The sequence below is a fragment of the Rhinoraja longicauda genome, chromosome 1 (genome assembly GCF_053455715.1).
Source record: "Rhinoraja longicauda isolate Sanriku21f chromosome 1, sRhiLon1.1, whole genome shotgun sequence".
Lineage (NCBI taxonomy): Eukaryota > Metazoa > Chordata > Chondrichthyes > Rajiformes > Arhynchobatidae > Rhinoraja > Rhinoraja longicauda.
In genome coordinates this window covers 119,171,472-119,186,378 of record NC_135953.1, presented here as the reverse complement: position 1 = coordinate 119,186,378, position 14,907 = coordinate 119,171,472, and the positions used below count along the sequence as shown (strand labels likewise).

At 45.1% G+C, this 14,907-nt stretch overlaps 1 protein-coding gene across 1 annotated transcript in view; it reads right to left on the bottom strand.

Annotated features, from left to right (window-relative positions):
• ankrd50 (ankyrin repeat domain 50) overlaps nucleotides 1-14,907 on the bottom strand; it is a 101,426-nt gene that overhangs the window by 47,822 nt on the left and 38,697 nt on the right. The window contains exon 2 of the mRNA XM_078405383.1: nucleotides 876-1,105. Coding sequence (XP_078261509.1) covers nucleotides 876-1,105 — 230 coding nt within the window. The remainder of the gene's footprint in view (nucleotides 1-875; nucleotides 1,106-14,907) is intronic.

Here is a 14,907-nt window from a genome sequence, read left to right as displayed (position 1 = left end):
TGTATCTACTGGGAGAAATTGACCTAAATAAGCATGTTATTCTCAAAGTAATTGACCTACTCATTAGATTTAAATTTCAGTGGAAAATGTACATTAGCAGGGTGGCACGGCGGCGCAGCTGTAGAGTTTCTCGCCTACTGCGGCATAGATCCAGGATCAATCCCGACTATGGGTGTTGTCTGTACGGAGTATGTACATACTTCCTGTGACCACGTGGGTCTTCTCCGGGTGTTCCAGCTTCCTCCCACACTCTAAAGACGTACAGGTTTGTAGGTTAACTGTCTCCGGTAAAAATTGTAAATCGTCCTTCGTGTGTAGGACAGTGTTAATATATGGGGTGATGACTGGTCAGCGCAGACTCGGTGGGCCAAAGGGCCTGTTTCCGCGCTGTACCTCTAAACTAGACATCAATTAATCAAATGCCTACAGTGAGTTTAATGTCAGTTGAAGATAAATGTTTGTCAGGTCACAGGGGAATGATCTCTGGTTTTGTCAATGAGGTTTGACAAGGAGGACAAGGAGCACCTTCGATCGATGTCTCATACAAAAGATGTTACATCCAATACAGCAGTGGTCCTTTAACATTGGTTTGCTTAATATGAATAATGTTTTATACATTTCTTAGGAGAGTCGTGGCAAGAGATTGAAAGATGATTGGATTCTGAGAAGCAAGCAGCAAACAATGACATTAACATGTGTTTGCCTCTGGGAACAATACTTCAGCTAGCCAGAATAAGATTGGGTAACTCACCTATCAATGAAGCCTGGTGCTCACATTCTCAGAACATAAAGTGAATTTTGAAGATATGCACTGAACAATACAACACAGTTGGGGTTCGTATGATGAGCAGATAAGGTAAGAAAAACAAGCTCACCTGTGAACATTTTTGTCACCATTTTACTTTGCCTCCTGGAAGAGCAGACAAGCATTAGCCATGGTGGGAAAAAGTCATGATGAGATGCTAGAAGCTCTGCAATAGTTCTTGTCAAGCCTGTTGGCCTTTGCTCTCCTTCAGCATAATTGCAGCCTTCATCAACTGAGTCCACAACAATGAAGAGATTTTGCTGAGGTGGTTTTATTCCCAAAAGTGGCAAAAGCACACACCTTAAAGAAGGAAACATGAGACAGGTTACTCAAATCTCACACATCTTTGAAAATGCAATTCCTTAAGCTAATGATACAAAAATAAGTGAGTTAACAAATTATAAGAATGCAGCAAGAAACCTGGATAGGGAGAGAGATAGATTAAGTGACCGGCAAGCACATAGTTAACAAGTTGATTGACTAGAGTATAATATATGAAAATATGTGGCTATCCATTTTGGATGAAAGACTCGAAGAAAAAGGATAAGACTATAAAACGTTGACTGTACAAGGATCCGAGGGTCTTAGTGTAAGATACATAGGTACAGCAAGTAATTACAAAGGGTAATCGAATATTGGTCTTTATTACACAGGATATAAAGTACAAAAACAGAGGTTTTGATGCAATGGTACAGGGTAATGTTGTGCTGCACTTGGAATACTGCGTAAGTTTTAGTCTCATATTTAAGAAAGAATGTAACTGCATTTAGACAGTACAGAGAAGATTCACTCCATTGAAGGGTAAGCAGATTGAAGAAAGTTACGCAGATTGAAGAGGATTATACAAATTAAAGAAGGCTAAGCAGATTGAAGAAGGTTAAGCAGATTTATAAACTTCAGAAGATTGAACCACTCACTGCAGTTTATGAGGATCTGAAGGTGTTTGGTAAAGAGGATGCAGAGATGACGTTTCCCCCATTTGGGTTACTTAGAATAAGAGCATAGTTTCACACAATTTTATTAAAGTTAATGAGTTGAGGGATCCCTGTCCCCTGCATTGTACAAAGTTGAACTTTCATCTGATAGAGAAATTCCTTTAAACATCATTTTGATATAAAACTTTTGTTTAAAGGCAAAATTGTATCTCATTGGGAATGTGCACTGACCCGACTGTAAATATTTGAATTATTTCATGTGCACATGCAATATTTGGTTCAGAAAATAATTAATTATTCATGAATTAGTTATAACTGTTTGATTACCTTATAGACAATTTCATATTCCTTTGCAGAAGTACAAGATAGATGCATCTTATTTGTAAAATAAATATTTTTTAAAATGTCATTTATGTCTCACAAGCAAATTGAAGCAACAAGTTAAATGTTAGGCAAAATCACAAATAATTATTTACTTTAGATATATACACAACTGGGGGAACCTATGTGTCATCTGGATTCTGACAAAGGTTTGTCAACTTTTCATGTCAACTCTGCTTTTCCCAGAAGCCATATGACCTGTTGACTATTCCAGCACTTTCTGTTTTTATTTAAGGTTTCTAACAATCACTGTATTTCACTTTTATATTACTACTGCATAAAAATTGTCCACCTTTAGGAGAGAAAAACCAGGAAGCTAACGATTTAAAAAGAAACCACAGATCACATTCAATTTGTGATTAAGTACCCTGTGCTCATTGACGTGTACTGCCAGGGCATATAAGGAATTTGTGCTTAATGTTTGAATTAAAATATTAATATATTTTCCAAATCAAAACATCTCAAATACTTTATTCTAGTGTCTCAAAACTTACTGACGATATAAATAAAAACTATGAAAGAGAAATAAGCCAACAGAATTGGCAGCATTGTGTCACAGCAAAGAGTGCTTCTGCCAAAAATTTTAATATGACCTGCGTTTGACCCTGACCTCCAATAGTCTCCGTGGAATCTGCAGAAGCTTTTTGCGACTAAATGGATTCCCCCCCAGGTGCTCTGGTTTCCTCCCATATCCAAAAGACCTGCCTAATGCTATTTGGCTATTGTAAATTGCTGCTGGTGTTGGTGGATGATAGGAGAAATTAGAGGGAGTTAATGAATACGTTGAGAGAATATGTTACAGGGAAATAAGATGAGGAGATGGGATTGATTGGATTGCTTTTTGAGCCAGCATAGATTTAATGGGCCAAATAGGCTTTGTTTATATCACAGAGATATAATATGATAAAAAGTATCAAAACCAAAGAATCACACAGTCAATAGTCAATAGTCAATGGTCGTTTATTTGTCACATACACATAAATGTGTAGTGAAATGAAACATTACCCGCAGTTGAACAATAAGACCAATAAGAATAATCAATAAAAATGCAATAACACATACAATCACAAACTAACACCAAACAAAAAGAAACATCCATCACAGTGAGTCTCATCCAGTCCCTCCTCACTGTGATGGAAGGCCACAATGTCTTTTCTCTTCCCTGCCATCTTGACCCGCGGTCAGGCTGTTGGAGTTGCCATATCGGGGCAGTCGGGGCTCCCGAAATTGAAGCCCCCGCTGGTCTGTGAAAATCCCGCGGCCTATTCCAGGCCGCGCCGGACGGTGAAAGGTCCACGGCCTATTCCAGGCCACGCTGGACGGTGAAAGGTCCGCGGCGGGCCGACCCAAGCCCTGCGATTCGGGGCGGGCGAACACGCTGTCGCTGCCGCTGCCGGAGCTCCCGATGTCGGCCCCCACCCAGGAGAGGCAACAGCCATAGAAAGAAACGCCAGTCCAAATTTCGCATCAATGATGTTCATCAGAAGGGAATGTGGGAAAAAAAAAGTTTAATTTGCTAAAAGGGGAGGGATGGAAAAGAATCGAGTGCAAAATAATGAAAAATATTGCAAAGGAAATTACATTTGAAGCACTGTAGACACTTTCATGTGGCAACATGCAGATCAAAATTATCACGGTAACTGTTATAGACACTCTGGGTTACCCCATTTATGTTCCTAAAAACTGTAAGCTGCTTTCTTTGTAAGTTAGAAACATCGTCTTCTATGGCTACCCGTATTGTTCTTTCAATTCATGTTCTTTCAATTCATCAAATATACTCCAAAACACTACTCACAGTTAAACAAATGAAATATATACTGTATCCAAACATTAATGAACACCACAAAAAAATATTATTACTACCTTGATGTTTTAAAAATGTAAGAAGAAATTGTTTTGATTACAGATAGAGCAGGAAGTAATGATGATGATGGTTGGAGTGTTTTTGGAGAAGCCAGTACACTAGCATTTTCTCTGCTATAAAACATTGTTAAACTGATTTGTGCATTCTTCACCTAAATGACTCAGTTATTTTGTAAAATCAATGTAAATAATGGGGCATTTTCAGTTCCAACAGCAGACCCATTGCTGCTCTAATGTTCTCTTCCTGGAATCCAACAGCAAATATGGTTGTCCGTGGTTTACCCAGCTCTCAGGTACAAACACACCTATCCCCATTCAAATCAATGTGAGTCATTGGTGGCCACAGACAAGTAGTCTTTTGTTATTGACGTTAACTTCAATATTTTAAATCAACTGCAGTACATGAAAGTGTCTACAGTGCTTCCAATGTAATTTCCTTTGCAATATTTTTCATTTATTTTAGAAAACGAAAATATGTCTCAAGACTTCGACATTTGCAGTCAGCAGCACACACACACACACACACACACACAGTGCACAAGTCTGGGGGGTATGGCTTTGCTAGCTGTCAAAGGAGTTCTGTGAATGCAGCAGGGCATCTGTGTCAAGGAAGCCCCAGTATTAATCTGGACTCTTCAGAGAAATGCCGCACTGAGAGAAGCAAGTTGGAAGAACTTGGAAGAACTCAGACTGAAGAAGGGTCTCGACCCGAAACGTCACCCATTCCTTCTCTCCTGAGATGCTGCCTGACCTGCTGAGTTACTCCAGCATTTTGTGAATAAATACCTTCGATTTGTACCAGCATCTGCAGTTATTTTCTTATACTACCTGAAGCAAGTTGGAAAATCAATAGTACAGTTGTAGTCAATGATCTTGGAGCAATGAACCATTTGCTACATTAAGTAATGGTACAGCCCTTCCAGTATTTGAACATGTTAACGTTTAGGGTCATGTCCTATGACACATGTAAAAGGAATGTTGATGGTAACCACATCGAATTCCAAATAAAAATGTATATTCACTATTGTATTTGCTAACTAAACTTTCAAATCAGTTTTTAGGAAACATGCAAGACTTGAAGATAAGCATGTGCAGGAAGGATTATTCCTGGTTATTTGAGGAACAAATAAATGGTTTGTTATTTGATGAACAATCTATATTACGTGTCACTTAAAAATGAATTTTCCATATAAACTTTCACATTTCTGCACAGGAAGAAAGTTGCAATTGCTTATAAACAAAAAGTGCTAATGTGTTCTATCCAAGACAGTGTAACCATAGATCCGACCAAAATTCCTCTTTGGATCAAAAGTGTAATTAATTTCTAGATAATTGAAACCAGGGATACAAAGAGTCTGATGAAGGGTCCCAACCTGAAATATCTATCTTTCTTCTCCAGAGATGTTTCCTGATCTGCTAAGTTTCTCCAGCACTTTGTGATTTTTTTGTAAACCAGCATCTGCAGTTCCCTGTCTCTCCATATAATCATCCAATGGATCTGTTACTTTCAATATTTTAACTCTGAGGAAATAGTATCCCTGTGTTTACCCTATTAAGTCACATAGTCAGTCAGTCATACAGCATAGTCAGGCCCCTTAGCCCACACCGACCATCAAGCACCTATGTACACCATTTTATTCTCCCCATATTTCCATCAAGTTCCACTTGATTCTTTATCTCACCTACACTCTCTGGGCAATTCACAATGGCCAAATCATATGTTTTTTGGGATGTTGGAGGAAATCAGAACATCCAGGTGAAACCTTGTAGTCACATAACAAAGGGTACAAACACCACACAGACAGCACCAGTCAGGATTGCGCAGGAGAGGGAGGAATCCCCATCATTTCAGCCTACAGCCCAACTGCCACGCTCCCTTGATTTATTTGCATTCATAACTGTGCAGGTAGCAATAGGTCTAAAAAAGATCAGTTGATCTGAAAGCTGCTTTGATTTAGTGGTGGTTGACAGGAGACATTCAACATTATGTCGAATAACTTTCTGAATGTTGCAATGGATAGATAACAAGTAGATGCATTCATAAAAGTCTGTTTTAATAGGAGCAACGCACAAAACGTCTCTCCTGAGCCATTTCTTTTTTTGTACACCGAATACTGATCCCCGAGGCAAAAATTATAAAAAGAGATGGAGTAATTCAAGAGGGACAGGCAACATCCTTGAAGAACATGTCTTGGTAATGTTTCAGGTCAGGACCTTACTTTAGGTGTCTAAGGAGAGTCCCAACCCGATGCTGCCTGATCCACTGAGTGATTCCAGAACTTTTTTGGGTAAATTAGCATCTGTAGTTACCCATTTATTCTCTATTTTCTGTTCATGGTCTGTCCGTGCCACTATATTGCCTCAATTCCATATGCTCTAATCTAAGTGGCAATTTATCAAAGGCCTTTTAAAAATCCAAATAATCAACACCCACTGGTTTTCCCCTTATCTATTTTACAAACTGCAAACTCAAAAATATCTTTATAAATTTGCCGTCAGATTTCCCACCAAAAATCAACGACTGTTCAAATCTGTTATTTTTTGCAAATAACAAACAGTAGAGTCGCATATATTGTCTTATAATCTATAGAAGCTGTTCTAGAATTCACACAATTTTGGAAAATATCCCAATTCACGGGGCCTCTTTTACATCAGCGACATAAAGCACAGACTAGGCAACCATTCCACCAAACATTTGCACTCTGTCTGCCAAATCCTGTTGGAGCACTCATATTCAAAATGGAAAAAACATTGGTTTTATAGTATGGTTGTCAAAAATACACTACTATATTAAATATGATTTATAAAATATAAAAAGCACTCTAGCATGCCAAATATAGATTAAATAATTGCAGAATGCAATGTTCTAAACAAAATATTTTACAATATTATTTTTTTATTAACTCTATTGACATGACTTCAAAATAATGATTTCATTGGTATTTAGGTTTAAAGTTTCAATTCAATTGATTCAGCATATGCAGTTATTTGCACTGCTCATGTTTCAAAACAAAATCATAGTATTTCACCCATGACCTTCTGTAACATGATTTAATGAATAAATTTAATGTTTTATTTATTCAGTAATATTCTCAACTACGTTACTCTCCCAAGCAGCTACACTATATAATGAAGTGGGTAAATTACAATCTTACAAACAAAATGTAATGTTATCACATTTGAAGGGTTTAAAAATTGTACATCTGTTGAACTTTCATTCAATGCTTTTTTTTCCCCACAAGTAACCAATTTAAACATTATTGACATGATAAGATACATCATTATATTGCCAAAGTATAGAACATGGCATACATATTTAAAATGCATGAACATAAATACAAGTACACAATGCATAGGTCGATATGCCCCTGTACATATACATATATATACATATATATACACGCAATACATTTATAGCCTTTTATCGATTGCTACTCGTTCTTGTAGTTGTAAGCAGTGCAGCAAGATAGCAAGTTTAGCAGGTCAATATTAATTTCTTAGTGTCAATTAGTGTATGCGTGTAACCCTTCTTTCCCTTAACCTTTCAAATCTGAAGAAAGATCATTCTCTGACTTTTGAGCTTGTTTTTTTATGAACATATCGTACTTAAACTTACTAACAATATTTTTTTACAATTAGTGCAAAAATGTAAGATTTGGATAATATATTTTCAGTAAATTTGCCACAAAATGGATTTATGCACGTGTTATTGACTACAATATAATTTCTTCCATTAAATGAAGCTGAATGGAATGTTATGATTATGTAATTAGACAAAAATAGTGGGAGGTGACTATGGATCATGGACACCAGCATTGATCTGATGGGATGAATGGCATGTTTCCACAGTACTCTGTATATAATCTAAAATGTAACGTGTCATTCATTCTTCTAAGAAGTTCAAACCTAGCTTTGCCAGTTTCTATTTTTTTTACCTATGATCAGAAGACTTGCATCAAGTCACAAATCACATTTTTTGTGAATACAATTTAAAGGCATAACAAGGACTTAAGACAATTTTGAAATAAACAATAGACAATAGGTGCAGGAGTAGGTCATTCGGCCCTTCGAGCCAGCACCACCATTGAATGTGATCATGGCTGATCATTCTCAACCAGTACCCTGTTCCTGCCTTCTCCCCATACCCCATGACTCTGCTATCCTTAAGAGCTAGCTCTATCTAGCTCTCTCTTGAATGCACTCAGAGAATTGACCTCCACTGCCTTCTGAGGCAGTGAATTCCACAGATTTACAACTCTCTGACTGAAAAAGTTTTTCCTCATCTCCGTTCTAAATGGCCTAGCCCTTATTCTTAAACTGTGGCCCTGGTTCTGGACTCCCCCAACATTGGGAACATGTTTCCTGCCTCTAACGTGTCCAACCCCTTAATAATCTCATGTTTCGATAAGATCCCCTCTCATCCATCTAAATTCCAGTGTGTACAAGCCTAGCCGCTCTAGTCTTTCAACATATGACAGTCCCGCCATTGCAGGAATTAACCTAGTAAAGCTACGCTGCACGCCCTCAATAGCAAGAATATCCTTCCTCAAATTTGGAGACCAAAACTGCACACAGTACTCCAGGTGCAGTCTCACTAGGGCCCTATACAACTGCAGAAGGACCTCTTTGCTCCTATACTCAACTCCTCTTGTTATGAAGGCCAACATTCCATTGGCTTTCTTCACTGCCTGCTGTACCTGCATGCTTCCTTTCAGTGACTGATGCACTAGGACACCCAGATCTCGTTGTACGTCCCCTTTTCCTAACTTGACACCATTCAGATAATAATCTGCCTTCTTATTCTTACCACCAAAGTGGATAACCTCACACTTATCCACATTAAACTGCATCTGCCATGCATCCGCCCACTCACAATCTGTCCAAGTCACCCTGCAACCTCATAGCATCTTCCTCACAGCTCACACTGCCACCCAGCTTTGTATCATCTGCAAATTTGCTAATGGTACTTTTAATCCCTTCATCCAAGTCATTAATGTATATTGTTCCAGCATTCCAGCAAATGGAATTGTTCCAGCACTCTGCACCATGTTCATCTTTAATTTTCATGTTTTATGCTTCAGAACCATTCCGAGGCAACCTAAAAAAATCTTTAGAAGAAATATTGACACATCATAAATCCATGGCTATTTGAACAGGTAGAAGACAATCAGTAATAAATGCCTCAATATCTCAATTTCAACATACTACCAGAAACTACCATGCTGCTCATTACGCAAGTGTATATCCATTGAGTTAGATCTTATGACCTAACACTAGGTGAAATTAGTCATCTAGATCCATAGTTAGGAGACACAAGGAAATGCAGATGCTGTAATCTTGCGTGGAACACAAAGTCCCGGAGTAACTCAGTGTGTCAGAAACCATCTCATGGACAGGAAGGCCCTGCAGAGAGTAGTGCGTTCGGCAGAACGCACCATGGGAACTACACTCGCCACCTTGCAGGACCTATACATCAGGAGGTGTAGATCGAGAGCAAGCAAGATTATGAGGGACCCCTGCCACCCCAGCAATGGACTGTTCCAGCTGCTATGGTCAGGCAAGCGCCTCCACTGTCACGCTGTAAAAACGGAGAGGATGAGACGGAGTTTCTTCCCACACGCCATCAGGACTGTTAACTATTATAACTCCAGGGACTAAATTTTGTCTTCTCTGTATTAACTTTAATTTATATGCTGTTGTAGTGAGTCCAAAACGAGCGATGTTATCAAAAGACTTTATTCTTGGTTAAAAACCGTGACAAGACGCAACGCACTTACTTTGGACACACACTACTTAACTAGCTAATATAATCTAATCTCATCTCTCCAGTTTGGCGCCAGACACAACTATACCTCGCGCTCCCGCACCACGTGACCCGTTAGCCCAACCTAGGGTTCGAGACCCCCCCGCCAATCCGTATGTCCCTACATGACCCCCCCAGAACCCTCCCAGAACGCGTAGGAAGGGGGGAAACCGATACCGCCAACGTGACGGGAGGCGGGGAGGGCGCCGCCGCCAGAGGCGATGGAGGGGGCACGGAAGCGGAGGGCGTAGGCGACGGAGAGCGCTTTATCGGGAACGGCGGCCCGGGCCCAACCATAGGCGGCGGGGGGCCGAGAGGTGGCAAACAAGGCGCTGCTGGCGGGACCAGTGGGGCGGCCACCGGCCGGCCCCTGTGCGGAGGCTGGGCCGCCGACACAGGGAGGTCCTGGTCCAAATGGGCCGGCTTGAGCCGGGATACCGAAACGAGCTCCTGGCGATTGCCCACCTGCAAGGTGAAGGTGACAGCCCCTCTTTTAAGCACCTGGAACGGGCCCTGATAAACCGGCTGAAGAGGGGGGCGGTGGGAATCTTTCCGAAGGAACACGAAATCGCAGTCCCGCAAGTCCGACGGGATGTGGACTGCCGTGCTTCCGTGCCTGGAGGTCGGGACTGGAGCCAGGGAACCCACCCGTGCCCGGAGGGAACCCAACACCGACGTGAAGGGCGGCGGCAAGGCGGGGGCGGAAGGGAGAATGTCACCCGGCACCCGCAGGGGCGAACCGTAGACGAGCTCGGCCGAGGATGTGCCTAGCTCGGCCTTTGGGGCCGTACGAATGCCGAGGAGGACCCAAGGCAGCTGGTCAGCCCAATCGTGGCCGGTCAGTCGGGCACAGAGGGACGCCTTCAGCTGCCAATGGAAACGCTCCACCATCCCGTTGGATTGGGGATGGTAGGCGGTGGTCTGCTGTAAACGAGACCCATACAACTGTGCCAGTGCGGCCCAGAGGGAGGAGGTGAACTGGGCTCCCCGATCTGTGGTGATGATAGCCGGGACGCCGAAACGGGCAACCCAATGCAACGCCAGGGCCCGTGCACAGGAGGCCGCCGAGGTGTCCGACAATAGGAGCGCCTCCGGCCAACGTGTATACCGATCCACCACCGTCAGCAGATGAGTATAACCCCTGGAATAGGGCAATGGACCCACCAAATCCACGTGGAAGAAACGGACTGGGGGAACCTCGAATCTCTGGTATGGGGGCTGGACATGGCGATGAAGTTTGGAGGTCTGGCACGGAATGCAGGCACGTGCCCAGGCCGCCACCTGCTTCCGCAGGCCGTGCCAGACAAACCGGGCGGCCACCATGGCTGAAGTCGCCCTGATGGACGGATGTGCCAGACCATGAATGGCCTCAAAAACCTTACGCCGCAGGGCGGCAGGCACCACCGGGCGAGGGCGTGGGAGGGAAACGTCGCACCACAACTTGGTACCTGTGGGGCCACACGCCACCTGTTCCAAACGCAGTCCCTAGGCTGTGGAGGCGTACACCCCGGCAGTTCCTTCCAGGCGCTGAGCCTCCGCTAGCTCCTGGAAATCCACCTGTCCGCCTACCACGGCTACGGAGGGAATGGCCGGCCGGGACAGGGCATCAGCAACAGCATTAAGCCTACCCGCAATATGACGGACATTGGTGGTAATTTCCGAAATCAGGGTGAGGTGCCGCTGCTGGCGAGCCGACCACGGATCAGAAACCTTAGCAAACGCGAATGTCAGAGGTTTGTGATCCGTGTAGGCCACAAAAGAACGGCCTTCCAAAAAATAACGGAAGTGGCGGACTGCTGAATAGAGGGCCAGGAGCTCCCTATCAAACGCACTATATTTGAGCTCGGCTCGCGAGAGCTGCCGGCTGAAAAACGCCAGGGGCTGCCATTGACCTTCGACCTGCTGCTCCAAAACCCCACCCACCGCCACGTCTGAGGCGTCCACCGTCAGCGCCGTGGGGGCGGAGGAGCGCGGGTGCACCAGCATGGTGGCGTTGGCGAGGGCCTGTTTGACCGCGACAAAAGCCGTCTCTGCAGCTGTGGACCATACCAACTCAGCGGGGTTACCCGCGAGGCATTGAAAAAGGGGGCGCATGACCCGAGCTGCTGCAGGCACGAACCGGTGATAAAAGTTCACCATGCCCACGAATTCCTGCAAACCCTTGATGGTAGTAGGGCGTAGAAAAGAGCGTACCGCGTCCACCTTAGCTGGCAAAGGAGTGGCACCGGCCGGTGTAACCCGGTGACCCAAAATATCTTCCGCCGACAGGCCGAATTGGCATTTGGCCGGGTGCAGAATCAGGCCGTGGTCCTGCAGCCTCTGGAATATAGTGCGGAGGTGGACTAAGTGCTCCTGGACCGAACGGCTGGCAATCAAAATGTCATCGAGGTAAATAAACACGAACGGCAAACCTCGACCCACACGGTCCATCAGATGCTGGAATGCCTGAGCTGCGTTTTTAAGGCCGAAAGGCATGCGCAACCACTCAAACAACCCGAACGGAGTAATGGTAGCCGTCTTTGGAATGTCCGGCGGGTGGACTGGGATCTGATGATATCCCCACACTAAATCGATCTTTGAAAAAATTGTAGCCCCTCCAGGCTGGCTGAGAAGTTCTGTATGTGCGGAATCGGGTAGCGGTCCGGCCGTGTTGCCGCGTTAAGTCGTCGGAAATCCCCACATGGTCTCCACCCCCCAGATGCTTTGGAAACCATATGCAAGGGGGAGGCCCACGGACTACTTGAAGGCCGCACAATTCCCAGCCTCTCCAAGTTCAGGAACTCCTCTCGAGCCATGGCCAGCTTTTCGGGTGGGAGGCGCCGTGCCCGGGCAAAAACCGGCGGCCCCTCGGTCGGAATGAAATGCACGACCCCATGCTTCTCGGAAGGTGCATCGAACCGCTGAACGAGGAGCTGCGGGAAATCCGCTAGGACCGCATCGAACTGACCGGGGGCCGTGGTGATGGCCTGGATCGCTGAACTGGGTGGGGCGGCGCTTGGAGGGGCCGCAGGCCCCGTACTTCGGGGCCGTACGCCAGCCGAGGGCTGCAGGCCCCTACCGCGGATGTCTACGACCAATGAAAACGACCATAGGAAATCTGCACCCAAAATGGCCTGGCCCACATCCGCCACAATGAAATCCCAACGGTAGGTCCTGGATTCGAAGGACAGGGACATAGCCCTTTTACCGTAAGTGCGGACGGGGCTACCGTTCACCGCAATGAGGGGCGGCCTCTTCCCTCCCGCTTGAACTTCGCAGTCATAGGGAGGCACAATACTCACAACCGCTCCCGTATCCACTAGAAAAACGATCCCGGTACCTTGGTCCGTCGCATAGAGGGGGCAATTACGGCCAATCGAGACTGCCTCTACATTCGATCGGCCCAGGCATTTCCCGGAAACGCACACGGGGCTCTGCAGCTTCGGGCCTCACTGCCCCACCGCCGATGGAAGAAACACTAGCCGCGCCTATTCGGCCCTGTTGCTTGAGCCCGCGACCAATAAATATGTTCCGCAGCCCCTTCTTGGCGGGCTGACTGCAAAATAGCGGCCGATGCGTCGCTCTCTCGGCCGCTCCACCGACTGCCGCTGGGCCTCGAGACCCGATTAACCGAGTCGTCTCGGGTGTGCCGCTCCCTGACGAGCGCGCCGGCTTTCTCGGCGAACGCTACCGGATCTTCAAACGATACGTCGGCCAACACTAGCCTGACGTCCCGGGGTAGTTTCTCCCGAAAAGCCGCTTCAAAAACCATGCATGGCTGATGGTCGCCCACCAAGGTCAGCATCTCGGTCATCAACTCCGACAGTAGCCGCTGCCCCAGCTCTGGTAAATGGAGGAGCTTCAGAGCCCGCTGGTTCTGGCTCCAGCCGAAAGTCCTCAGTAGGAGCCTCTTGAGCCCCACGTACTGCTCCGTTTGGGGTGGACTGGTCAGGTATTGACTGACCCGCGCAGCCACCTCCGCCTGCAGACAGCTCACCAGGTGGTGGAACCTCTCCTGGTCTTTCTCCACCCTCTTAAGATGGAACTGGGATTCCGCCTGCACAAACCACAGGTGCGGCTGATGGGCCCAGAACGGCGGTAGGTGAACCTCGCCCGCGCTCGCTCCCACCTGTGACATTCTGCGTGTTCGATTCAGATCTTACGTTTGGGGTCACCAATGTAGTGAGTCCAAAACGAGCGATGTTATCAAAAGACTTTATTCTTGGTAAAAACCGTGACAAGACGCAACGCACTTACTTTGGACACACTACTTAACTAGCTAATATAATCTAATCTCATCTCTCCAGTTTGGCGCCAGACACAACTATACCTCGCGCTCCCGCACCACGTGACCCGTTAGCCCAACCGAGGGTTCGAGACCCTCCCGCCAATCCGTATGTCCCTACACTGTAACTGTAATTCTTTTTTTGCACAATCCGCAGGCATTGCCACTTTCATTTCACTGCACATCGTGTATGTGTATGTGACAAATAAACTTGACTTGACTTGATGTTTCAGGTCTGGGCCCTTCTCCAGACTGTATAGTTAAGCAGCTATGGATGCAGGTCACACCCGAGGTCAATGCCCGAAATGAAGCAACAAGAACACAGTGCCATAAATAGTTTAATGACCCTGTTTGCACGATCATGTTATGTACAGAATGACCATGTATCAAGCAATGTCTATGACTAATCAAACAACTGATCTCATACAGTACTCTACACACACCTGCCATTCTCAAAGAAACAATCTATATAAACCAGAACTCGCGACAAACACTCATTTGTCCCATCACATCCCCAACTACTTCAACTCTTACACTAAGCTATTTAAGTCATGGCAGACATGATGCAAGACACTCACAAATACACAAAAGGTTCAAGAAAAATCATATGCTGGAGATTTAAAACAAAGACAAAAAAGTACTGAAAATAATCAACAAGTCAGTTAAGGCGTGTAGGAAAATAACTACAGATACTGGTTCAAATTGAAGGTAGACGCAAAATGTTGGAGTAACTCAGCGGGTCAGGCAGCATCTCAGGAGAGAAGGAATGGGTGGTGTTTCGGGTCGAGACCCTTCTTCAGACTGAAGACGGGTCTCGACCCGAAACGTCACCCATTCCTGCTCTCCTGAAATGCTG